Below are 27,060 nucleotides of genomic sequence, written 5' to 3' on the forward strand. Positions count from 1 at the left end.
AAAGCTGTGGTTGTCTGCAGCCTTGGAGCAGGGATCCAGGAATGACTAAGGGTGGATGTTGTCTCTAAAGTCACTAGGGGATATCTTCCCCTTTCCCAAATGTCTGAGAGCCGTGACCAATTCCCCCAAGAAGTACAGAGCCCAAAATCCACTGAGACCAAGGTAAAAGGGACTCTCTGTGACAGCAATTAGCTTCTCCTTTTGCATACTTCTGTCTCCATCTCTTCCCCAGCTTCTCACATCCTGAAGCATTATTTCCGAGGCTTCTACCTTGATTTGTCTCCAAGTGTCTAGCAAGATCAAAGCTCTCAACACCTGTTTTGCTTGCCAACTCCTTGGCAGGAGAAGAGGTACCAGGGTATATCCTGAGGCAAGGGGAGAGCCTGACTTGCCCTCTTCCCAAGGCAGGGGGGAGGTTGGAAGTTGGATCAAAGAAAGAACCAATTCTAAGTTTGGGTTCACAAATATGCCTCCTGGTGGTAAGGCTGTTATTCTCATTCTGTTATTGATTTTTTTTTTTTTGTTACTGCTCCTCAGGTTAGATATTGAATTAAGCCATAATCATAGTGAGGTAAATATATAACAGTGACCATAAAGGCCTTTCCTAACCTTCCTATCTAAAGAAAACTCCCTCTGGGGCGCCTGGGTGGCGCAGTCGGTTAAGCGTCCGACTTCAGCCAGGTCACGATCTCGCGGTCCGTGAGTTCGAGCCCCGCGTCGGGCTCTGGGCTGATGGCTCAGAGCCTGGAGCCTGTTTCCGATTCTGTGTCTCCCTCTCTCTCTGCCCCTCCCCCGTTCATGCTCTGTCTCTCTCTGTCCCAAAAATAAATAAACGTTGAAAAAAAATTAAAAAAAAAAAAAGAAAACTCCCTCTGATTCTTTATCATAAGACCCTGTTTATTTCCTTCAGGTGTTCATCACAGTTCAGAATTATTTTAACGTTTGTTTTCTTGTTTATTGCCCATTTCCCAGGAGGAAAAAAAACCCCTATATTTGAATAAGAGGAAAAAATTAATAATGAATAAATGTATATTATGAGAATAAATCTATTTGTAGGATAAACATTTCCTACTAATATGATCTCTACCTGAAAGCATGATGTCCATATCTCTATTAACAATATATTTAATCAACATTCATAAAGCCTTTATTCTACATCTCTACCCATGGCCTCTTTCCCATAAGTGTGAACCATACACAACAGTTATTTAACCATTCTTTAGCTCTGTGTTAAACACTGTGGAGAGAATACAAACAGTTTCACTCTAGAAGCATACAGTTGAGTGAGGGATAAAGGAAGGACACAGGGTAACCACAAATGAAGACAGTGTACAAAAACACAGCTATGGTAAGACTAACACAAAGGAGTAGAGGAGGTTAAAGGAAATGAATTGCTTCTGATTAGGATTATCTAGGAAGGCTTGGGCAGGAGGTAACATTTAAACTGGACGATGATGATTGTGTATCATTTCAGTAGTCAGAGATAGGGAGGATGGATATACAAAGAAAAGACATAGCTACTAGGAAGGATTTCTTGACTTTGGGCATCACTTGATATTGAACTACTGTTCATAATGAGAAAGTGAAATACAAGGACCAGTGAAATTCAAGAAGCTGGAGGTCTTTAATACAGAAGACAGGAGCCAGGACATGGGTTCTAGCTCAGGTTCCATTTATCCCCACTTCTTCTCCACCTGATTTTATGGAAGGGGTGTAGGGTTCATATGGGACAGGATACCCATAATACTTCCATCTATATATCTCTCATATCCTCTCTCCCCTCCACTATGTTCTTTGTTAACAATGAAAGAATTTCTTCCTCTCATTACTGAGAAGAACACAAAGCACAGAAAAGCATAAACTACACAAATTAAGTCAGATAATTTGCATACCTGGGTTTCCTCAATCTACTGATGCAAATTGTCAATATCTATATTTCCTCCTTCTCTGGAGAAGAGATGCTGTGAAATGTCAAATGTAAAGTAATGTTTGTCATAAAATCCTCATACAATAGTCTTCCAAGTACTGGCATTGGAAAGTGGGGGAGAAGGTTCCTGTACTGTGTTTACCTCCAAATCACATGCAGGCCGTCCTGCCTCCTGCTTCTAGGAGCTTTGTTTCAGGTTTTCTAAAGAAGTAGACAGAGACAACCAACTCTTCTCACCATCCTTGCTTCTATCAAACTCCATTGCTTTCTATGAAGTTAGTTTCACAAAGGGCCTGATCTCACAATCTCAACTCTAGATTCCTTCACTGGTATAATTTTCAATTCTCCTCTTTCTGGGATGGCTCAGATAGAGAGTCCTACTTGCAAGCAAAGAAATAAATAAAATGTCTTAGTACCTTCCATGAGGGGTTCTAGGAGAGGGGAGGTGGTTACATGAGTGGTGTGCATACAAGGGAGGCTGTGTATTAGGCTAGAAAGTAAACAACAGCAGGGTGTTTCCTTGGGGTTTCTGTTTCTCTTTCTCTGCAAAACTCTTCTGATTGTAGCAGATTCATAGGGACTCCAAGCAACTCATCATCTTAGCCATAGACTTCTCAGAAAGAAAACTCACTGAGGTTCCCTTGAGGTGTGATGAAAATAAATATCAGGGTTTGGTACAAACACACCAACTATTGTCAGGGAAGGAAGGTAGCCAATTTCTTATAGATGGTTAAACTCCTTCAAGATTTGTGTACACACACACACACACACACACACCATACCCTAAAAATCTAAATAATATGCTCATGTTTATAGATCTACCAAGATAAACATAGCCCACACCTTGGTGCCTATTCCTTCTCAAATTCAAACAGGTATGTCCATATAATATGCATGCACACACACACACACACACACACACACACACGACTTTGAATGTGGTGCTTTATGAATATATTTACCCAACCTTACCCCTTTTCCAAGCTCCTGACTATAGGTTGGGGCACAATGAAGGTAAATGAGAGAATGTCTGAGTACAAGTTGCATGTGTGTTCCCCCACCAACCTCCCCTCAGCAACCCTCAGTCTGTTCTCACTATTTAATAGTCTTTTGTGGTTTGGTTACCTCTATAGTTTTATCTTATTTTTCCTTCCCTTCCCCTATGTTCATCTGCTGTGTTTCTTAAATTCTACATCTGAATGAAATCATATGATATTTATCTTTCTCTGACTGACTTATTTCACTTAGTATAATACACTCTAGTTCCATCCACATTGTTGCAAATGGCAAGAATCCATTCATTTTTATTGCAGAGTATTATTCTATTGTATATATAAACCACATCATCTTTATCCATTCATAAGTCTATGGACATTCAGGCTCTTTCCATATTTTGGCTATTGTCAATAGTGCTGCTGTAAACATTGGGTGCATGTGCCCCTTGGTATCAGCAATTTTTGTATCCTTTGTATAAATACCTAGTAGTGCAATTGCTGGGTTATAGGGTAATTTTTATTTTTAATTTTTTGAGGAGCCTCCATACTATTTTCATATACAGATGGTCAATAAACACTTGGAAAAGATGTTCACCAGCACTAACCATCAGGGAAATATAAATTAACACTAAAATGAGATATCACTTTAAACCTATCAGAATGGCTAAAATCAGAAAGATAAGATAGGGGTGCCTGGGTGGCTCAGTTGGTTGAGCGTCCACCTTTAGCTCAGGTCATGATCTCGTGGTCTGTGAGTTCGAGTCCTGCGTTGGGCTCTGTGCCTACAGCTCAGAGCCTAGAGCCTGCTTCAGATTCTGTGTCTGCCTCTCTCTCTGCCCCTCCCCTACTCATGCTCTGTCTCTCTCTCTATCAAAAATAAATAAACATTAAAAAATTAAAAAAAAGAAAGATAAGATAGGCAAGTATTGTCTAGGATATGGAGAAAAAGAAACCCTCATGTATTGTTGGTGGGAATGTCAATTGGTGCAGCCACTGTGGAAAACAGTATGCAGGTCCTCAAAAAATTAAAAATAAAACCACCTATTGATCCAGTAATTCTCCTGTGTGTTTTTTTTAAATAACATCTATACACAATGTGGAGCTCAAACTCACCACCCTGAGATAAAAAGTTGCATGTTGTACTGACCGAGCCAGTCAGGCACCCTACTGGATATTCAACCAAGGAAAACAAAAACACTTTTTGTAATTTCTTTTAATAATATTTGAAAGCCAGTAAGCAGCTACAGACACAATTCAAAAGTAGACAGGTTAAAAGAAAAAAAAAAGGAGAAAGAGCAAAGACACATCCTTCACAATACACACTGAGCTCTATTAGTGTTCACCCACCAACATCCCTTTGGAGGCCTAGCTTTCCATGCAGTCAAGAGACTCTCCAATATTGTGCAGAGAGACAAGACTGCATTCAGGTGTGATGATGTCAAACCAAATATGTACTGGTACTGCTTAGTTCAAGGTCTACACTTTTGGCCCTAACTTAAGCGGAGTTAGAGACCAGACTGTACTGGATCCCATAGGCAAGTAGATAGCAAACCCAATCAACATCCAGAAAGCAAATAGGGCCCAGGTGGCAGCTGTCATCTGCACCATAAGGCAAACATTCATGAAGATGCTCAGTAGTGGGAGCAGAGGCAGAGCAGGGACCTTAAAGTAAAGGGGACTAGAGCTCTGAGGCTGTCTCCAGATGACCCCAGTGAGCCCAGTGATGAGCACCAGGAGCACCACAACCACTGAAATCCACACTGGGTCTCCAGAAAGCAGAACTGGCCACTGGGCCAGCACCAGGCAAAGAAGAATTAGCAGCAGAGCAAGCAGTGCGGAGCAAACACGGACAACCCGGCCAGAGAGTGGAGTGGGGGTGGGGCTGCCTGGAAAAAGTAGTCCCTGTAGAGTCAGCCTCTCTACTGTATGACCATTCTCCTCCAGCACCTCTGATTCATTTTCCCCTGCCTTTGCCTCAGGCTGATACCTGAGGATGAGAATGGAAGTAGCAACCAGGGAGTGAGGTATCAGGGATCCAACTGACCTAAGGTCCAGGAGATCAGTGAGCCCAAAGAAGACTGCCATGATTGCTGTAATAATGCTCAAGATCACAGTGGTCATGATAAGGATGAATGGGTGGGAACGGATTCTTTCAAGGACAGGGAACAGGAGACCATCCTGTCCCATCCTGTGTAATACTCGACGTATGGGAAACATAAAGCCCAAGAGCCTGGCAGAAACAATACACAGAAATGCAAAAGCTAGAAAATAGTAGGCAGGGGCCCAGCCAATATGGAGTAATGCCTGAGGCAAGGTGCTCCCAAGTCGAAGCTTGTAGTAAGGCACCATAAGTGTAAGTGCTGCAGAGACACCAAAATACACCAAAAAGCAGATGAACAGTGAAATCACAATGCCCATGGGGATGGAATGCTGGGGATTCCGGGCTTCTTCAACTTTTTCAAAAATGCTGCTAAAACCTATAAATGCATAGAAACAGGTAGCTGTTCCACGGAGAATCCTCTCAAAGCCAAAAGGCACAAATCCTCCAGAGCCCAGAGGGCCCAAGCTCGAGGTGTCATTGAGTCCAGCCATTGCATAGTCCTCTTCTGTGAGTTTCCAGTTGTGCAGGTCCCCCTTAATGAAGCCAGAGATGATGACAAAATTGAGAACCAAAAGTTTCACCAATGTGGCCATTTTGGTAACTGGGAAAGACCAAACATACCTCAGATTCCGGAATTCTATGAGCAAAAACACAAGACCCACAACAAAGATATCTACATATTCTGTAAGGACACGAGGAACATGTGGTGAGATGCTCTCACGCAGGGTCTGAGAGATCTTGTTCCCACGCAGGTTGTCAAAAGCTAAGATACATGCACGGGCCACAATGGCTTTATCACCAACATGGGAGAGTATGAGGGTCCAGCCGTGATGAAAGCCCAGAGTTCACCTATAGTGACAAAGCTGTAGAGATATGTAGAGTCAGAATGGGGAACTCGGGCGCTAACCTCTGCATAGCACAGCCCAGCCAACACAGAAGACAGGCCAGCCACCAAAAAGCAGATCACAATGGATGGTCCTGCTTGATTTCTGGCCACCTCACCAGCCAGGATATACACACCTATACCCACTGTGCGGCCCACAACCCGAGCCACTAAATCCAGAGTGTTCAGGCTTCTCCGTGGGTCATCCGTAGCCACCGGTTCCTTCAGTGTAGGTCTTCGTACCAGTTTTTGACCAAATCTACGAAGTGCCTGATGCAGCATCCTAGCTGGAACTGAAGAGGATTCCAGGATCAGAGAGCTGCAGCAAGCCCAGGGAGGAGAATCTTGGATCAGGTTCAGTGAGACTCAGTGAAGCCAAGTAGACTTGGGGCTGCCAAGGTCCATTACTCATGCTTCAAAGTTGCTGCTTTGTATTTCATTTGACCCTTAATAGTGCCTAAACAAGAAATATTTACTGAATGGTGGTGTTCAACCAACCAACTGTAGCTCAGAAATCCCATGTCACCTGTTGCGGCCCAAGTATCACTGAAATTGAAACCAAAAGACATCATAGAAAAATCAACCCTGATTTCCCCTCAGAAACAGTGCCAAATACCTCCCAACATTCTCCTTTATTGCACACCATGGGACATAATCCCTTTACATTCGTCTAACTCATGTAGCTTCATGTACTAATTAAGCTGTACGTCACAACAGGGAATGAATGTATTGTGCAATAATTCACACACAGGATGATTACGTGGTGCTTGGGCATGAGATATGACACATTAATTCATGTGTCATTGCAATTACAGAACCATTTTTTAAATTACATTTGAATTTGAAATACAAATATTGGTTCCTCTGTCTTAAAACTCTTTGCCTCCAAATCAGTACCCAAAGTCAGATGTCACTTTGGTCCCCCTTTTCCCCATTCTGTGTCATCCACTTAGCTGTAGTGATGGTAAAGTGTGTACAGTCCTACTCTTCCCTTTACCTAACTATACCAACAGGGGTGCTGTGAAAATAGGAGAAGAGGGCAAAGGGGGCAGTGCCTTCATAACTACCTCCAATAATGAGAGGAACAGGCTGTCTTGTGAAGAAACACTGGGAGTAACAGGCTGTCTTGTGAAGAAACACTGGAGAAATGGGTGTAGCAGTCAATCAAGCATCCATTAGTAAGAAGGGAGAAGAACCAGAAATGTCACTTGATGAATTCTGACATTCAATAAACCTCACCCAAAGCAACCAGACAAAATTTACTATAACTTTTATGTCCACAGTAATGATGGGCAGGGAGAAAAGAAGTATGTCACCTAGCTCAGTAGTTCAAAACCAAAACAATTCCTTCTGTCTCCTCCCTCTTTGGGTTCCAGGAGAGAAGGAGACCTCGCTTCTACGGACAGTCTCCTCCCTGGCCACGTTGTGTTCTATAAACACCTTACACTGTCTGTGATCTCCTCCACTGCAGCTATTCAAATGGGCCTCTTCTCAAGGGGAATAAGGCTTTGGATGAACAATTCACAGCAATGCCCCAGAAATGAGAAGTGGAGAACAGAGAAAACAAAGTCATGCAGCCCCCACTCTCCCCCATACTCAGGCTCCTATTTTGAGAGAATTTTAGGAAATGTTGTCAGAGGTTTTAATAGAAAGATTAAGTCAAAATTGAAAAGTCTTCTCTGTATATAATCAAAATGAACCCTTGGGAAATGGGTCAGACCTTCTGTGTACAAATCCATCTACACTCCTTATTTGCCACCCACCAGTTCCAATGTTATGATTTACCAACAAGCACACAACATAGATAAGGAGAGTGAATACTTAACTCATGGAACCTTCTAAATTATGAATATGATTGACGAGTCCCCACCCACCCTGAGGCTTGAAACCCTTCAGTGGTTCCCCACTGCTCTTCCTTCATAATACTTCCTTTCTTCATCATCTAACCTGTGCTGATTCCCCCAGCCTCATCCCATGCCCAGTTCCTGCTCCAGCTGCAAAATATAACATCCAAACTCTTCCCTGTGCCTCTAATGCTTTTTTGTCCCTTCACTTAGGTAAGCTCCACTTCTCTTCTAGTTTCCAGCTCAGAAGTTTCTTCCCCAGGAAGCCTATCCTGACCCGTATGCTGCCCTTCCTATGTGCTGTCATAACACCCAGGCTTCCCCCATGTGCTATTTACCCTAATGTAGCAAAATTCAAGGTCAGCTGCCTGTGTATGTCCTCTATGAGACTGTGAGTTAGGTGCTCAATAAATATTTATTGAACAAATGAACAAACTGAGAAGAGAAACCTAAAAGAGCACATAATCCAGAATTTAATCCAGAATTGACTTTGAGATACATACTTTGTAACCAAGCAGTCTTTATAATCCTGGCTCAAGTAAGGATATAAATGGAATTACCTTCCTTGTAGAAGGCAAGCAAAATGAAAAGTGTGAAGGGAAAACCAACTGATGAAACCTTAACTGCACATCATTCATGGCAAGTATGAGCAACACAGGGTGATAAAGAATTGTTTGTGGGGCACCTGAATGGCTCAGTCTGTTAAGCGTGTGACTCTTGATTTTGACTCCGGTCATAATCTCATGGTTCTGAAGTTCAAGCCCCACATCAGGCTGCACACTAATCACATGAAGCCTGCTTGGGATTTTCTCTCTCCCTCTCTCTCTGCCCCTTCTCTGCTCATTTGTTTGCTCTCTCTCTCTCTCTCTCTCTCTCTCTTTCTCTCTCTCTCTCTCTCTCTCAATAAATAACTTAATTTTTTTAAAGAATGTTTGCATTTGAGGACACTTGTTTTAAATATCAGGCTGATTTGGGTTACAGGCAACCAAACACCCACACCCAGCTAAAGAAGCTCTAACTTTTTGAAGGCATCATGCCCAGGCCCTATAATCTAGGTAGCATGTCCTAAGGCAAAGGTTCTCACTTTGGGACAGAGAGAGAGATAGTAAAGACACCTGGGGAAATTTTCAAACTTCAGATCCTCTCCTTCTTGAGATTCTTATTCAATAGCCCTGTACTTCCTGTGACTGATCTAATCCACCCCAAATGAGAAGTTGTCTTCAATTTCAAAGACAAGAGATTCTAAAAGCTTCCTTTACAGGAAGGCAGCACAATTTAGTAGTTAGGAGTAAAGCTCTGCAGCTAGATGGTTCATGTTCAAATCACAACTCAATCTCATACCGGATGACTCTGGACAAATTAGTTCACCTGTTAGGGCTTTAGTTTCTACAACAGTCAAATGAGAGTAAAAGTAAATACCTCATAGAGTTGTTGTGAGCAGTAAGTTAAATGATGCCTATAAAGTAGTTAGTTCAGTACCTAGCAAACAATATGCACTTAATATAATCCACCTAAAATTTAATATTGAAATATGATTCAAATCCCCAAACTTGGAAAAACGATTAGTTTTTATAAATGTCTAGCCTCAAAATCATCCGCTACAACTTGAGCCTATTAACTAGTCCTCATGAGACAATGAAAATAGTTTTATTCCACACATTTTGCTTTGAAACAGTAAGTACTCTAGACAGACCCCCTTGTACTTGATGCTAAACACTTGGGAGTCCTAGGCTTACTGACTTAGACCAGGCATCAAAAAATGCAAGCCTCAAATATAATAACAAATAATAATTATTATATATATATATATATATATATATATATATATATATATATATATTGCCTATGGATGCCTCATCTTATTCCTAGAAGAAGCATTGCTGAGTACTATAGAGGTAAGAGCAATGAACATTATGTCAGAAATGTTGGATATGAGCCCTGGCTCTTCTGCCTCACTGTATAAACTGGGGTAATTTGCTTAATCTCTCTAAGCCCCAGTTTCCTTATCCACAAGGAACCTTACCTGACTTCCTTACTAGATCAACATGAAATTCCATGAGAAGATACAAACCTGGGAATGCAAGCTGGTGGAGCCACTCTGGAAAACAGTCTGGAGGTTCCTTAAAAAACGAAAAATAGAACTACCCTATGACTCAGCAATTACACTACTAGGCATTTATCCCAGGGATACAGGTGTGCTGTTTCAAAGGGACACATGCACCCCCACGTTTATAGCAGCACCATCAACAATAGACAAAGTATGGAAAGAGCCCAAATGTCCATCAATGGATTAATGGATAAAGAAGATGTGGTATATATATATATACAATGTAGTATTACTCGCAAATCAAAAAGAATGAAATCTTGCCATTTGCAACTATATGGATGGAACCGGAGGGTATTATGCTAAGTGAAATTAGTCAGTAAGAGAAAGACAAAAATCATATGACTTCACTCATATGAGGACTTTAAGAGGCAAAACAGATTCACATAAGGGAAGGGAAACAAAAATAATATAAAAACAGGAGGGGGACAAAACAGAAGAGACTCATAAATATGGAGAACAAACTGAGGGTTGCTGGAGAGGTTGTGGGAGGGGGGGATGGGCTAAATGGGTAAGGGGCATTAAGGAATCTACTCCTGAAATCATTGCTTCACTATATGCTAACTAATTTGGATGTAAATTTTAAAAAATAAAAAATAAGCAACAACAACAAAAGAAGATACAAACCACCATGCACTGCTGGTGGTAGTGTAACTGCGGCCACCATCCTGAAGCACAGTCTTAGTGGAATTAAGAATGCACACACCTGGGATGCCTGGGTGGCTTAGTTGGTTAAGAGTCCGACTTTAGCTCAGGTCATGATCTCACAGTTCGTGAGTTCAACCCCTGTGTTGGGCTCTGTGCTGATAGCTTAGAGCCTGGAGCCTGTTTTGGATTCTGTGTCTCCCTCTCTCTCTGCCCCTCCCTCGCTCATGCTCTGTCTCTCTCTCTCTCTCTGTCAAAAATAGGTAAACATTAAAAAAAATTAAAAACAAAAAGACTCCTTATAAAATGTTAATGAAAAATTAAAGAGACTGGGGGTCCTAGGTGGCTCAGTTGGTTAAGCCTCCAACTTTGGCTTAGGTCATGATCTCTAAATTTGTGGGTTCCATACCCGTGTCGGACTTTGTGCTGACAGCTCCGAGCCTGGAGCCTGCTTTGGATTCTGTGTCTCCCTCTCTGTCTGCCCCTTCCCCACTCACACTCTGTCTCTCTCTCTCCTTCAAAAACAAATAAACATTAAAAAATTAAAAAAAAAAAGATTGCACACACCCTCTTAGCCCACAATGGAAAACACCCCAAAGAAACTCTCTCCTGAGTCCATAAGGAGGCCCATAGTATGTTCATCACAGGACAGTGGTAGCAGGTAGTTAGAAGCTATGTCAGCATGTGTCACTAGAGGAATATAGAAGTAAAATGTGCCATATGTGTACAATGAAATATACACAACAGTCACAAATACAGTAGATTTACAAATAACAACATGTGTAGATCTCAGAAATAATGTTAGGAAGCAAAAGTAGAAGCAGGATGTACAACACAATTCCATTTATATACATTTATAAACAGCCAAAAATAGCTAATATACACATATGTATTAAAAATGTCACATCATTCCTGTACTCAAAACCTTCCACTGGTTTCCCTTTTTATACAGAGAAGAAGCCAAAGTCTACATTTCCAAAGGCCTACAAAGTCTTACAGTACTTGTCTCTGACCCAGATACCTCTCAGCCTTCTGTTTCTCTCTCTGCCCACTCATTTTTCTCTAGCCATTGGCTTCCCACCCATTCTGGCCTCCTAACATACCAGGCAAGACCCTACCTCAGGGCCTTTGTACTTGTTGTCCTCTATAACTGCACCACTTCTATCCCACATATCCACATGGTTTCTCCCTTTACTACAGTTGGTGAAATAGCACATTTGTAGCAAGGACTCCCTTATTCTCTCCACATGGAACTGAAATCTACTCCTAAATATCCACAACATACCTGGTCTCCTTGCCCTTTTTTTTCATAGCACTTATCACTTTTTAAGGTACTATATGTTTTACTTGTTTATGATTTGTTTCACACCAAAAGATGTAAGTTCCATGAAAGCAGGACTTTTTTATTGTTTTGCTCCTGGCTGTATTCCCCACACCTACAACTGTGAATTTGTTGAGTGGATGAATGTATCTAAATAAATGTACAGAGCATGGATTGGAGGAGAATTTGTTAGATACCCTAAAGCAAATGCCTCCAGTAAGGAGGGGCAATAAGAATAGAGATCATGATGAAAGGTGAAAATAAAATGCATTGAAAAGGGGCCTGACAGGAAGCGATGGTGCTAACAGTCCATGACTGAGGGAGGGGTTGACTCCACTCTGTGTACTTCAGGTTCAACAAAGGAATTGCCTGAGGTGATGTTGTGAGAGGACCTGGTTCGGAGCCTGATAAATAGTGGGCACCTAACAGATTTAAATCGAAGGGGAACCAGAATCCTGTAGTCATCAGGACATGGAGAATACAGAGAAGGGATACTTGCTAGAAAGAGGGTGGAGAACAAGGGAAGAGGGGCATCCCTCCCACCAGTTCCCTCTGAACCCATTTCCCTTTTCCCAAGTCCTGTTTCTCCTTCAGCTCCTTCAACTGTCTCTGGAGGCTCCTTACTGGGCACTAAGGATGCTTGTCCCACATTTCTCCTGGGAAGCCATCTCCTCCCAACAAAGACACAACAGTGGTTCCTAACATTTGCTGAATCACACACCCTTGTGAGGTTGGTCACTTCAATAAAAAAATATATATATATCATACATTCTTCTGAAGTCCATCCATGGACCCTGAGCAGGAATCCCAGAGGAGGACCATCTGAATGGCATGATCGGAAATGGGTAATGCTTTTGATAATTTCTGTTTCCCTTTTACTGAAGATGAGAGACAGTAGGATACAGATGAAGTATGAAGATACCATAGAAGCAACCCAAGAATAAAATATCTGGAAATAAATAATCACATTTTATGACTCCAACAGAAGGAGGCAAAACAAAAATGAACAACCAAACTTATAGAAGAGAAAAGCAAACTCATGATTGGGAATCCTGAGAGAGCTTATCACAAATCCAGCTTATAACAACACAGAGAAACATTGTCCTCAAACACCATGTCACCATGTTCAGAAATGCCCTCATTCTGTGCAATAATCTATGATTATTCGAATAGCTTATATTCAGTTCAGACTCTCTGACCCAGCTGTCAGAGCACCTACCCTAATTCTCCCCCTACCCTCAGGACCATCACCTTTTTCTTAACTCAGCTCCTCACATCTTCACTTACCCTTCCTGGGATGAGTCTTTGGCCTGAGTAAATCCTGCCCTGCCAGGGATGCCCTCCTCACTCCTTTCTGTCCAGTCTTAATGCTTCTGTCCAGTCTTAATACTAGGTCTTCTCAACCCTAATCTACAACTTTTCCACCCACATCTCAGAAGCCTTTCCTAAGCCATCCTGACTGGTCCCCATCTCCAAAGTTCCTCCCCTTCCTGCCAGCACTTACAGACCATTCTGATGCTCAGCTGAAACTAATTTTCCCTTTCAGTCTGTTGGTGTCCTGGGTATGTCACTTAAATTCCTTTAAACTTCTGAGGGCAGGGCCAGGATCAATATACCTCCTTTTTCTGAATCCCACTCTCCCACCTCCAAACCTCACTACCCAGAACAAGAATCCACTCATAATTGTACTGAGCAACCATAAGAGGCATATAGGATGGAGAAAATGAATATATACATGTATTTATTGACTAATATATCTTGAGCTTTCTAAAGGAAAGGTTTGTCGTTTTGGGTTTTTTGTTTGTTTGTTTATTTGGAAAGAGAGAAAGGGACAAACACAGGTCTAAACAGGAGACTAGAACATGCACCATCATCTATTTCAAGCACTTTCCTGAGGTCATTTCCTAATGAGGGCCCTGGGTCTGTGAATCTCAGTTTAATTAAGAAACAGTCTCTCCCAAAGGAGGTCCTTGGTGCAAATGAAGTGCTGAAGAAAAGGCAGAGTTGCCAGGGAGTGAGAAGCCAGTTTGCATGAATTCCATAATACCCTCGTCTCTCCCCTTCCATCCCTCATCTTCCATGTATTTCAGTCTCTGAGCTCCTTTCAAACTCCAAAACCAAAGTTCCATTCCAAGTACTCAAGAAGAACTCCTGTCAAATCCAACAATCCACCCACAGAATTGCAGGCTGTCTTCCTTTCCCAGCCAGCCCCAACAACTCCCCTTTGTCCTGGAGGTCATTGTGTTTATTCTTCCACGTCTAGAAGGGTTCTGCCCTAACTATGGACCTTTTCTTTTATATTTTATTTATTTAAATTTTTTAATGTTAACTTTTATTTTTGAGAGAGAGAGAGAGAGAGAGATAAAATGAGCAGGTGAGGGGCAGAGAAGCAGAGAGACACAGAATCTGAAGCAGGCTCCAGACTCTGAGCCGTCAGCACAGCTTACCACAGGTAGTTCATGTGGTTCATGTGGTTCATGATCTCATGAACCACAAACTATGAGATCATGATCTGAGCTGAAGTCATATGCTTAACCAACTGAGCCACCTAGTTTCCTCTGGACTTTTCCTTTTTAAAACATTTTTCCAAGGCAATAAGTCCCACTGGTTCCCATGGTTGGGTGCTAACATTCCTGTGAATCAGGAAGTTGGCCCTGTGTCTCCTCCTCAAAAGCTTCAAAGATAGTTTGGATACCAGTTGCTTTGCTAGAATTTTGATAAAGACTTGAGAGGAAGGCTAATAAGGCTGTTAAATAATTATTTTATTTCTCAAAGTTTTAGAGCAGTGAACCTTAAATGTAACATCTCCAGAGATTATATCAACCCTCTGTATCCAAACACAGCTCCTTTCTCATCTCAAGGTATATGAATACTCTCTTCCTCCTTAAAGTTCCAGACAATGAAGACTCTGTAGCCAATCAAGCCAGTGACTCCCAAACAATCAGGTATAAAACTTTTTAGAAAGCTGAGCTTCCCCAGAGTTTCTCAAGTCCTAATTCAAGCAGCCCTGCAACTGAGGTGGGGACAGTCACGAGTACAGGAGTGGAGGCTTTGAGTTCAGGGAAAGAGTTTTAAATAATAGTAAGTGTTGTGTACATGCACATCAACATGTCCAAAGGTGAAATAGTTCACAATGCATGTGAACAGGTAAGCAGAACAAAAGCCACCATGAATAGTGGGGCTGAGTCTCATACTCAAGGGTAGAAGAAATTAGTGAACAAAATCACATGAAAACTGGAATCTTCCCATTTTCTCTTTCTGTTTGTGCCTTCTCTAGAAGTCTGTGTCTAATCAGTCCTTCACTTATCATTCAACAAATATACATGTCTTCATGTATTCAGTACTGCAGATAAAGGAGAAAAATCACAAAGTCTCTCCGCCCACATTGCTATACTCCTGCAGTAGGAACCAAACAATAAACACATTAGTAATAAAAATATATGTTGCATTGGCATTGCAATCAGTGTTGCAGAGAAAAGGAAAGCAAGAAAATGTTAGGATGTGCTCTAGTGGGTATTATGATTTTAAAAATGTGTGATCCAAGACAGCCTCACCTTCACACTGTTGTGCAACTGTTACCACCATCCATCTCTAGACTTGTTCAACTTCCTCACCTGAAACTCTGTACTTATTAAACAGTAACTCCACCTTCCCTCCCCACAGCCGCTGGCGCCACCATTCTACTTTATCTCTCTGAATTTGACCACTGTAGGTACTCATATAAGTGGAATCACACAATATTGTCCTCTTGTGACCTCCTTTTTCACTTAGCATAATGTCTTCAAGGTTCATCCATGTTGGAGTATATGTTAGAATGTCCTTCCTCTCAAAGGCTGAATGATATTCCATTGTGTGTATGTCCCATATCTTGTGTATCCACTGATGGGTGTATGGGTTGTTTCACCTTTTAGCTGTTGTGAATAATGCTATCATTAATGTGAGTGTAAAAATGTCTTTTTGAGTCCCTCCTTTCAATTATCTGGGATATACACCTAGAAGTGAGATTGATGGATCTTATGGTAATTGTACATGTAATATTTTGAGAAATTTCCATACTGTTTTCTGTGGTGTCTGCACCATTTTACATTACCACCAGCAATACCCAAGTGTCCCAATTTTTCCACATCCTTGCCAACACTTGTTATCTTCTGTTTTTTTTTTTTCTTTAATAGCAGTCATCCTAACAGTTGTGAAGTGGTACCTGGTTATTTTTAAGAAATAACAAGATGGGCTGTGGGGCCAGGACAGAATGAGTGAGGAGAAAGCAGTAGGGGATGAGGTCAGAGAGAAAGCAAGTAGCCAGATCCTTCACGTAGGGTCTGAAAGTCACTGTGTGGACTTTGGCTCTTATTATGGGTGTGAAGGAAACCACTGAAAAAGTGATAATTTCACAGGTTGCTTACAAATTTTCATGTTCTGTGAATTGAGTATTAGGTTCTCAAACCAAGGAGTTTGGCCTCTTCCAGGAAAGGCCTCTTCCAGAGTTTGAAAACAAGGCATGGAGACAAATTTTGCAGAACTAACATTAGATGTCTGGTTCTTCTAACAACACAATGAGGGCTGAACAAGCCACATTCTTGCATCTGCCTCCCTCTTAGATGCCAAAGCAGAGATGCTATACAGCCACCCATGGCAGAGTAACATGACAGATGCTTTCATGAAGCTGTTCACTTATGGATTATCTCTAGGCAGGCTCTAGGCAGGACTCCCACACTTACATACCAAACAAAATCATTTTAGTTTCATGCACTATTTTAGGTTATAACCGCCATTATTGTGGATAATCAAGAGCTGACATGGAGATAAAGGGCACTTTTTCCAGAACCTGGTAAAATTAAGGACTGCAAAGGTAGGAGTAGAGAGACTCTCAGAAAGGGAGCAGGAACCATGTGCATCAGGCACTCACAAGCCTTACAGAATTAAATACATGAGTCCAGGCCCGAATCCCAGATGCCTCAGGAAGGACTGTCAGAAATGTCTGAGATGCTCAGAGCTGGAGAGATAAAGGAGCCAATAGGGAAGACTGACTACACATTTCTGAGAAGCAAAGAATACCTGTCATAATCTCACTTCCCCCAAGTTACAGGGATGAGAACTCTACATAAATGAGAATTCCAAGGAGTTATCTACTTTCTCAACAACTAATAACCTGGTTCTCCAGATTATTGGAGATAATCCATATAATGGCTGCTCAACCATCATTCATAAATGTTAGAAATACACATTTATGTGTATGAGTTGGGGGTGGGGGTAGAGGATAGAGAAGGAGAGAATAATGGGGTTGTTCTTGCTGAGAAAGGAAGAGAGACAGAAATCAATTTTAACTATGACATTCTTGGATTCAATTGGGGGTTAGGGGAGAGAAGTATAGTAAAGTATGTAAACCTGGATAACTAATTTCTCTCAGCAAGAAAACAGGCCATGTACTCCTAACTTCTGTGTGCTATTTCTCACTCCCGCTGACAACCACTTAACTCATCGTCCACTCTCAACACTCTGTGATCACCACCCACCCCCTGGGTAAAGAGACTTTACAGCTTGCCTCATGCCATAGTCCTGACCTCACTTTCCTTTTCTGTGGGTTCATTACAGAGGTCCTAGGTTATTTTTAAGCCTTCAAATATGTATAATAAAAAAGGGACTAGGATATAGGAGAAAACTGCTCCTCCTCCTTTCCTCAAGTAGAAAAATAATAGAGCTAAGTAGCAATGAAGGTCTTATTTCATTCATTTATTCATTCATTCAATAAATATTAAACACCTTCTAAATTCCACTCCTACCTAGCACTTGACGTTACACACAACTGGGAGAAAAAAAGGCATGCCCATGTCTTTAACATGTTCTTATATAATATTCCTGTCTAAAATGTGTAACCTAAATCTGTTGATAAAAGCAATCAGTCTACAAAACAACTTTGTACAGTAAGTTGACTTTCTATAAAACAAGTGAACTTTGCTTTTCAAAACCGTCAATGTCAGGAATGACAGGCTGAGGAACTGTTGCAGATTATGTGAAAATAAAGAGACATAACAACAAAATGCAATGCATAACCCTGGAATGTACCTGGACCACGGAGAGATACTCTAGTAAAAAAAATGGACAATTAGTAAACTTAGACTATAGACCATATTTCACACACATACACACACACACACACACATTGGACAGAGCAATAAAATGTGGCAAAATATTAACAATTGGTCAATTCTAGAGAAAAATAAATGGGTATTTACTATAATATTCTTGCAACTATCCATAGGATTGATATTTTGCAAACTAAAAATGTAGAAAGAAAAAAAGAAAGTCCCAGTAGTAAAGTTTATGGATTCTCCTTCCCTGAGTGCCTTTTATAAACAAGTTTGACATGATTTTTGGTTAGAACTAAATCCCACCCAGAATGATTTAGCCTCAAATCAGTAACTTTATATCAGAGGATCGGGTGGGAAGAATCAGTAACTTTATATCAGAGGATCGGGTGGGAAGATAGAACTCCTTTGTCTTTCATTTACAACCAAAATTGTCAGCAAGCAAAAATGACTGGAAAGACACCACAACTTTGCCTTAGGTAAGTACGGTTATAAAAACCTCATACTCTCATTGATATTTTGTGGGACTAACACACACTAATAAGCCCGGACGCTAGACTTGAACTCTAGAAGCATTGGGGAACATATGCAGAGGCTGAAGATAGAGAAAAATGGTATCTGGCAAATAAGGTTACCAGGTATATGTGCAAGAATTAGGAATGCATGGAGAGAGCCATGATAGAGAAACAGATTTGTTGAGCTGCAAGTAATGCACATATGTTACCTCATTTAACCCCCATAACAACCCAATAAAATAAGTACTATTACTCTACTTACTGATGAAACATTAGGCAACTAGCATTTAGCAGTACAAAGAAGAGCAGGAATTTGAACTTGGTTCTTTGTCACTTCAAATACCATGTTCTTTCTCCTCCAGCACCCTACATCCACAAAGAAACACAATTTGAGGGCACGACTATTAAAGGAGTATTTGAGCCACTTCTCACCTTTGTGCACAGGTCATCTTCTGCTGATATCTTCCCTCTCCTCCCAAATACACACTGATGAGCCAGGTAGAAGCACGGGAACCAAACTTGAAAGAAGAAAGAGAAAGAAAGAAAGAAAGAAAGAAAGAAAGAAAGAAAGAAAGAAAAGAAGAAAGATGGGTGAGGGGGAGATGCGTGGGTGGCTATGTCAGTTAAGCATCCAACTCTTGGTTTTTGCCCAGGTCATGATCTCATGGCTTCATGAGTTCAATCCCCACATCAGGTCTGATCTGTCAGCATGGAGAATGATTGGGATTCTCTGTCTCTCCCCCCTTATTTCTCCCTCTTTCAAATTCATGCTGTCCCTTTCTCTCTCAAAATGAATAAACAAACTTAAAAAAAAGTTCTGGGACCATTAAATCTGAATGGTCCATCTAAACCATGTCCTGCAAAAATCTAAGCCTAATCTAGGCCCTTTTACATGCCAAGAAAGATTCCAAAACGTCCCATATCCATTCTAATAGTTCCCAGATATGATTCTACAACTATTGTAAAATCCTGCCCACAACATTAGCCCATCTGTTTTTACTTAGCCTTTAGGGAAAATACAGGATAATAGATCTCCAGATGACAAACCTCCTGAGACTTCTTTCACCACTCTATTCCAAATCTTTTCTAGTCACTGCCTCATTCTTTTTTTTTTTAATTTTTTTTTCAACGTTTATTTATTTTTGGGACAGAGAGAGACAGAGCATGAACGGGGGAGGGGCAGAGAGAGAGGGAGACACAGAATCGGAAACAGGCTCCAGGCTCTGAGCCATCAGCCCAGAGCCTGACGCGGGGCTTGAACTCACGGACCGCGAGATCGTGACCTGGCTGAAGTCGGACGCTTAACCGACTGCGCCACCCAGGCGCCCCCCTGCCTCATTCTTAAGCTACATGTTGAGTGTAGCTTAGGGAATTCTGGAGAAGAAAATGAAACCTTGATTTTCATTGTGTAAAGAAATACAGTCATACGGGGAGCAGACGTTTTCTAAAACGGGAGCCTGATGGCAAGAAAATGGTTGAAATTTCCCTGACAACCTAATTCCTTTCAGGTTTGAGCTTCCCAAACCTCAGCCATCACTCATGGCTTCAAGATGCAGCCAGCACACACCATTAGGAAACTTCTGTCACAAAGGACAGCCCCAACTGGAACAAAGAAGGGCAGGAGGTAGATTGCTCCTGTTTAATGAGAGTGGTTTAATGGAACGTCTTTTTTTTTTTAATTTTTCTTTTGAACTTTTTTAACGTTTATTCATTTTTCAGAGATGGAGAGAGACAGATCATGAATGGTGGAGGGGCAGAGAGAGGGAGGCACAGAATCCGAAGCAGGCTCCAGGCTCTGAGCTGTCAGCACAGAGCCTGATGCAGGGCTTGAACCCATGGGCCATGAGATCATGACCCGAGCTGATTACAACGCTTGAACAACTGAGCCACCCAGGTGCACCTAACGAAACATTTTTTTAAGATTCTTATCTCACTTGGCCATTTGCTCCCTGACTGGGCTGCTAATAAGGAGCAGACTGGGAATGTTTGCCAGAGAATGGCAATGTCCTCTTATCCTTTGCCAGAAAAGCCAGTACCAGTAGAATGTCAGTTCTGAGAGTGCTGTCCTTGAAGCAGGATAAAGCCCTAAATCACATTCTTCCTGATTACTATATGCAGAAGATAACTGAAGTGTGAGTGCTCCTTCTGGAAATGACACTTTCCTCAAGTCTGTAAAGACACTAGTACACACACATACACACACTCACACACACACACACACACACACACACACACAAACACTCCCAACCAACCTGCAGTTTCCAGCTCCTTATTAAGTCAAAACTTCTAAGATTGTATTTCAAAGGCTTCCTTTTCACCGTTGTTCTCCCACTTACTCATACTATTAAACTTTTATGTGGCTCCTACTGGCACAAATCTTTCCCCACACATGCACGTCTTGCTGGCATTAACATCAACTATCACACAGACTGTCCTTCTCTGCCTAGAATATGTTCTTTCCCAACTCTGTTCAGTATGACCTTCCTTCTGGAAATTTCTCTGGTCACAGCTACAGATAGGTATCTGCTCTCTGCAGTATGATCTCCTTGTCCCTTTCTCTTTCCTCATTAATGTTCAGTGGCATAAGTCACTGGCCTAGAACTATGCATTGGGGAAAAACCCAGTTAAGGAAGAGGGTAGAAGCAGTAAGTGCTGAGGTGAAACCAAGGAGCACAGCTTCTGCCTGATGATGCTTTTAGCTGCCTTTCCTTCCCCAGCTGAAGCCTGAGGTGCAAAGAGTTAACTGGTGACAGCCAAGAAGTACCCCAGGATATACAGCCCAGTTTGGTGATGTCAGAGACCTGACACAAGAACTGAGGTCCAAGTCTCTTTAACCACAACAAAGTCAAAGTACAAAGGAAGTAACCTAAGTCAGCTGAGAGAATGTACATCAGCAACATCCATGATTTATTCCAGTGTCATCCTTTTAATGTGTGACAATGGAACAGACAGACAACACAGAGTTTTACTACTTTCACTGCTTACCTTATTTGTAAAATAAGTCCTCTAACGTTTTGGTATTAGAAAACATGACACGATACTCAAACTGCAATAACTACATTTAAGGCTGGCCTGAAGAAGGAGGAGTGGGACCACAGTCAATTAATTGAATGGGCTGTAGAATAGTATTTCACTTGTTTCAGGTGGGTAAGGAAGTATCCATCAAATGCCCTTATATTATAAGCTCCCAGAAAAATAATTTTCTGTATTTGCTACCATTTTTCTTGTACTATCTATAAATAACTACACTGATAGTTCTGTGTACTTGGTTCTGGGTCTAAAGTGAGAGTTTGGATGGCTCCTCAAGTCAAAACCACAAAAAGTCCAAGTGATAAATATTGGATTCTACCTATTAAAGATCAGATTTCAATTAAATATAAATAAATATAAAGACAATTCCAAATTAGAAAATTCAGGCACCACAGTGATTCTTTGTGAAAAAAAAAAACTCAAGCAAAAGCAACATTTTTCTTTTCCTAAATTATCAACACCACCACCATTACCCACAAATAATCACACACTCAGTTACACACAGTGAAAGACAATGGGGGCAAATACAGAATTCCCCTCTCTGGGATTTTTCAATTATGGGTGTTTCATGAACACCTCCTCACCTGCCAAAAGAAGTAAAAGATACATAAAGTATAAATGAGGATATATATTCCTAACTCAGAAATGAATACTCAAGACAATAGCATGTGAAAATCCCAGATGGCTTCATAGTTGATGGAAAGTAAAAGTAGTAAGGACCTCATTTTCCACTGTTGATAAGACTAGTGAGTATCTTCTGTGTACTGTGTGTCAGCCTGAGAAGACTGCATGGAAGAGGGAAGAATTACCCCATCTTGGCATCGTGCATAACTGTTTCTCAGGAAAACATTAGTTCAAGCTACATACTCAGGTTGGGCCATGATCCAATAAATAGAGCCTCTTTTAGACTCTCCTTCCATGCCCCCCATCAAAAATACAAAACAAACTCCACTACACCTGGAACCAGTAAATCCAGTTTTCCCGACTAGATAAATCCATTTAAATATTTGCTACAGATATTAATATAGAACTAGATAGTAAGATGTAATAATAATAATAATAATAACAATAACAATAACTCTCAGTTTTGGAACTAGATATTAACATGGAACTAGACAGTAAGATGTAGTAATAATAATAACTATAATAAATAATAATAATAATAATAATAATAATAACAACTCTCAGTCTTGGTCTCTGCTGAAAAGGAAAAGAGAGAGAAACTATCTTATCTCCCAGGAGTCTTCTGAGAACAACCTCACCAAATGGATTACTTAAAAGGCATCCTCCCAACTAGGATCTTACTTGGTGCTGTATTCTGTTTGCATGTTACTGGGAAGAAGCTTTCTAAAATAAAAAATTCTGTAGGACAGAAACTGCTTCTTGTTCTTTAATGAGGCTAATTCTGCAAGGATACATTACTAGGTGTAACCAAGACTTGAACTGGAAGGCATGGCAGCCCCCAAGCTGTCTGCTCACTAGATCAAGAGGAAACACAGCCACTTCCACCAACTCACTCACCTGTCCTACTACCTAAGTACTACACCTCTCAAATCCATCCCAGTCTGGCAGAAGCTGAATTCCAAGTCAGTTAAAACCCATCCAGATGCAAATTAACACACTCCAGACCAACTGTATGTGCACCAAGTCCATCCACTCAATTATAGGCCAAAATCTATGTAAATATAGGACAAAACGTTTTTGCTTCCTTCTCACAACATCTATGGAGTCACTGCTACATGCAGACACCACACTAGTATCATTGCACCGTTATTTGGGTAAACAATCAGGGAGCCAGGGCTTCTCTAGAGGCTGTATAGACTCCATAAAATCTAGTAATATTCTGGAATGGTTGTGAATAAGGCGCCCTTTCTTAGTCCTTCTGGGATAACTGCTGACAAGATAAAGTGCCACACTCCTCATTCATGATATGACACATTTAGATTAGTTTCAGTCAGAATCTAGTTTTGGAAATTCTTAACATTCCAATTACACCAAACAAGATGATCAACCTTGCAAATCAGAAAAGCCTGAACTGCTTCTAGAGGTCTTCAGAAACTAGATGGGCTACCAGGAGGAATCATAATTATACTTTCCAAGCAAGAATCAAAAAGAGATCTGGGAAAATCCATGAAGGATGTGCAATTAAGGGATTGGAAAGTGATGTGACACATCAATGTCAATGGTGAAAATCTATTTCTTCTCTGTTTCCCCTACAACTGACTACTGTTTCTTCTCAACTCCAAATCCTGTCAACACAGAACACCTAATAAAAGTTCTCAGGAGAAAGCAGTAGAAGGAAATCCATCTGCTTTTCCACCTTATTTTCAAAAAAAAAAAAAAAAAACAAAAAAAACAAAAAACGAACAACATAGGAGCACCTTTGTGCTGAGCCACAAAGCAATGAGCCACAATGAGCACTGAGCCACAATCATTTTTTTCTAAAAAGTCTTGTTAAGCAGCTTTGATATTTTCTCCTAGATCCTTCCTTTCCTTGTAAGAATCTTATCCTGAATAACCATCCAGTGGTCCCACACAACACTACATCCTGTCTCCACTTTCAGAATAGCAGTTGTGAGTGGCCAGAGGTTATGGCTCCTTCTTCCATATACTTCCTCCCAATATATACTTTCAGTAATACACTGCATACAAGGTGCCTTAGGAAAGACTGACTCTCTCTGGTCACCTTACTTCATATCTTCAAATGTGTCCTCCTGTCCTCCATATAAATACTCAGCTGTCTCTTTCTCTCTGTCCTCTCTCAACACACAGGGCTTGGTTCCTCTCATAGCCCCAGGTAGCTGCTCCACACTGTCACCATCTGCCTTGAAAAGTTAATTTGTTTTGCTTTGTTTTGTTGTAGGAAAGACACTAGATCATCTGAGTCATATGAAACATGTATCATGCCGCACAGTCCTGAGTTCCTGTTCAACTATAGATCCATATGACTTCTCCCTCAAGACTCATCCTCCTTACCCCAGCTCAGGCAACATAATCTACACTACTTTTTAAGGGACACTCTTTATCCCTCTTCCCCAGTTCTTTCTAATCCCAACTCTGTCATTTCTTGGATATACAAGAAAAAAATGTTGATGATAAAACAAAAATATATTCTAAAAATATATTTGTCAATTTAGTGGATACATGTGAAGGAAATTGGCCTTTCCACATGATTTTGCTTAAACTAAGGTTAAAATGAATCTGCTTCTAGAAGAACATAACACTATCAATTGGTAATGGAGAGAAGTTGCCCAATAACTAACTGCTAGAGGAAATGAGAGAGGCAACTTAGGATTTGACATCTGCCATATAATCAATAATACAGGTTTTGTGCATGGGTAAGTGTTATCTGGGCTTCTGGTGTTGGGTACAGCCCATAGTGTACATGGCAGTGGGGAGGGTGGAGGATGGAGAATAGTTTAAGACTCCCAAGGCCTTTAAAGTTAAAGAGTTTCAAATATGTTCTGAGATAACATCAAACTTCTCTTGGAAACCCAGGAAGACAGACCTATATCAGGCTTCTCCTCCAAGACTTTATCAATCAATGAAATATGCCTATCATGTACATGAAATTGATAGAATCCAAGAGAAAGAACAAAGCCACCAAGTTTCAAGGTTATTTAGCACTCACTCATTTATAATATGTTTGGGACCACAGAGAAGCCTTCTTAAAGTGTTTGAAAGACCACTAAGTGGCCACACCCAGGAGAACTTGGTAATCTTGCCTCCTACAGCCTGACCTGGCCTATAATCAATCCCCACCATGCAACTTTTTTTTTCAACATATGAAATTTATTGTGAAATTGGTTTCCATACAACACCCAGTGCTCATCCCAAAAGGTGCTCTCCTCAATACCCATCACCCACCCTCCCCTCCCTCCCACCCCCCATCAACCCTCAGTTTGTTCTCAGTTTTTAAGAGTCTCTTATGCTTTGGCTCTCTCACACTCTAACCTCTTTTTTTTTCTTCCCCTCCCCCATGGGTTTCTGTTAAGTTTCTCGGGCTCCACATAAGAGTGAAAACATATGGTATCTGTCTTTCTCTGTATGGCTTACACACCATGCAACTTTTTATAATTAGATAAGAAAGGCAGAGAGATCCCTTCAGCAGTAAAAATAGATATCTAGATCCTTGAATAACTAGGAATAAACCCCTCACATCCCCTCTGGTGATGGTGGACCACCTTATCAAACTAGACCTGCTATTCTGCAAGGTCCACAGCAATGTCCTCCTTAAGAAGATAGGACTCAGAGACTCTCAGAATCTCCCGTGAGAAAGTGTTGCAAAATACGAAAGAGACATCAGAGACAGGAAGAAGAATCTTCATTAATTCAAGGAACATGTCTAAGCATACTCTGTTCTGGGCCCTGTGGGAAAGACAAAGATGAATAAAGCAAGCTGTGCACCAGGTCAGAAAGGAAAGGCCAGGAAGGACAGGTAAGGACAAAGAGGTGGGAAGGACTCTGGAGGAGAATAATATCCTCCAGGAATAATTTCCCCTACTTCATATTTTCCTCAGCAGAGCTGAGAACCTTTCTGGCATGGAGGAGAACAGAATGTAGGCCTCCAAATCTCTCTGACCCCAGCAAACCCACCTGCCCTTACCAAACTCACAAGGCCTCTCTGCAGCCCCCCCTCCCAATCCACTGTCTAGCTCTGATGCCATATAATATCCTCTGCTTAAACCCCACAGGGCTTTCACAGCAGCTGCACTTTGTGCCCAGACTTCTTCCTCTCTGGCTCTGTCTCAGTTTTCATGTCAGCTCCATAAACATGAGAAATCACTTACCCGTGGGCTGTTTCTTTATTAGAGGAGAAAGACCTGAGAAAGAAGTGCAAGTCAAGCCAAGGGAGAGGGAAGGAGCTTGGCCTAGCAGAGTCAGGACTTGGGGTGGAGCTTAGAGGGAGCCCTCAGGGAGTTGGGGCACTGGGGAGGCCAGGCCCTCAGGAAAGCAGAGCCATCAGGAGGTGGGGCCATCAGAGGGCTGGTGTGCCTGGGAGGAGGGCTCATGAGAAGGGTAGGGAACTGTGAAGGAGGTGGATTAGGCAGAATCCTGGAGGAAAGCTGGAAATGGGCAAAGGAAGACAAGTGAGACCCTGCATTGGTGATGAAGTGGACTGAGGACTTAAATGGGATTTGTTGGAGACTTTGTTGACCCAGTATCTGCTTTTAGAAGTAAACAAGCTTTTCAGTGTATGGAGGAGGTCCTGGTTGGCAGAAAGACAGTGTGGGGAGCCATGTGGAACCAGCCTGTGGTGATTTGGAGGCCAGTCCTAGATGCGGCTAAGGAGCCCACTCAGCAGTCCTGTAAACAAGGATAGACGCACCACCAAAGACACCTCTCACAATCTCCTACTAGGTTCCTCTATCAGCACCACACATCCCCACTCCCTCATTCATCATTCACTTCACTCCAGGATTAAAACTAAAAGGGAATTTGCTTAAGCTTCACCTCAAGGGATTTCCTGACACAGTCACCTCAGCATTCATAGTATATTCTAACTGAACATGCATTGGGCATTTTGTTGGAGGGAGTAAAGAAAAAGATATAGTTTCTACCTAGAGAGCTTCCTGCTCTAGACATTCAAAACGTGGTGCTTCCAAGAC

General features: G+C 41.4%; 2 protein-coding genes across 2 annotated transcripts in view; both read right to left on the reverse strand.

Moving 5' to 3' along the window:
• Positions 1–27,060, reverse strand: part of LOC125169830 (cationic amino acid transporter 3-like) — a 373,522-nt gene that overhangs the window by 262,524 nt on the left and 83,938 nt on the right. The window lies entirely within an intron of this gene.
• LOC125169836 (cationic amino acid transporter 3-like) lies at positions 4,157–26,313 on the reverse strand. Its single transcript, XM_047865615.1, is given in 4 exon segments — positions 4,157–4,461; positions 4,464–5,852; positions 5,855–6,452; positions 26,242–26,313. Coding segments are annotated over 3 exon segments (1,767 nt in total). The 5' UTR covers positions 6,189–6,452; positions 26,242–26,313; the 3' UTR covers positions 4,157–4,417.

Source organism: Prionailurus viverrinus, chromosome B4 (genome assembly GCF_022837055.1).
Source record: "Prionailurus viverrinus isolate Anna chromosome B4, UM_Priviv_1.0, whole genome shotgun sequence".
In the NCBI taxonomy this organism is placed as follows: Eukaryota; Metazoa; Chordata; class Mammalia; order Carnivora; family Felidae; genus Prionailurus; species Prionailurus viverrinus.